The 579-nt window shown below is 67.4% G+C and overlaps 1 protein-coding gene across 1 annotated transcript in view; it reads left to right on the top strand.

Moving 5' to 3' along the window:
• Positions 1-210: 210 nt before the first annotated feature.
• Positions 211-579, top strand: part of F2RL1 (F2R like trypsin receptor 1) — a 13,360-nt gene continuing 12,991 nt past the window's right edge. Inside the window, exon 1 of the mRNA XM_006167796.3 lies at positions 211-312. Coding sequence (XP_006167858.1) covers positions 231-312 — 82 coding nt within the window. The 5' untranslated portion in view covers positions 211-230. The remainder of the gene's footprint in view (positions 313-579) is intronic.

Genomic DNA, 579 nt, shown 5'->3' with positions numbered 1-579 from the left:
GGGGCGCGGTCCAGCCTCGCTGCGCAGGGGGGGGCGGGGTCGAGCCGCGCGCTCCGGTTGCGGGCGTGGCCTCCGGCAGGTGTGTCCCGCAGCTCGGGTTTCACTGAAACTTATCCAGTCCTGGGAAGACCCGCGCAGAGCCTCGGATTAGGGGCGGGAGAGAGAGTGGCTTTCTCCGGGATTGTGAGTTTTGAGTCAGTGGCACGCCCCGCATCGGGGCTGCGGGAGGGATGGGGAGCCGGAGCGTGGCGTGGCTGCTGGGAGTCGCCATCCTCCTGGCGGCCACTGTCTCCTGCAATCACACCATCCGAGGTGAGGAACTTGGCCAAGGAAGGATCCGAGGTGAGGAGCTTGGCCAAGGAAGGCTCTCTTGGCTGGGGCGGGGTATGGGGAGCACTCAGCCAGGCGGTGGAACTCAGCAGGTGCACAAAGGGCGTTCCGCTGCCGCTGCCGCCGCCGCCTCCTTCCGGTACCCCTCGGACCCTTCTTTTATGGGGGCGGGGGGTCAGTGCGCCGGTAAGCAACCATCCGGGGCATCTACGTGTGGCTGAAGTCTGCAGAGGCCGGCAGGAGGCAGGA

This window comes from Tupaia chinensis, unplaced genomic scaffold (assembly GCF_000334495.1).
Source record: "Tupaia chinensis unplaced genomic scaffold, TupChi_1.0 Scaffold145093_1, whole genome shotgun sequence".
In the NCBI taxonomy this organism is placed as follows: domain Eukaryota; kingdom Metazoa; phylum Chordata; class Mammalia; order Scandentia; family Tupaiidae; genus Tupaia; species Tupaia belangeri.
The sequence above is the reverse complement of the archived record's forward strand: the minus strand, read 5'-3'. Positions and strand labels throughout refer to the sequence as shown.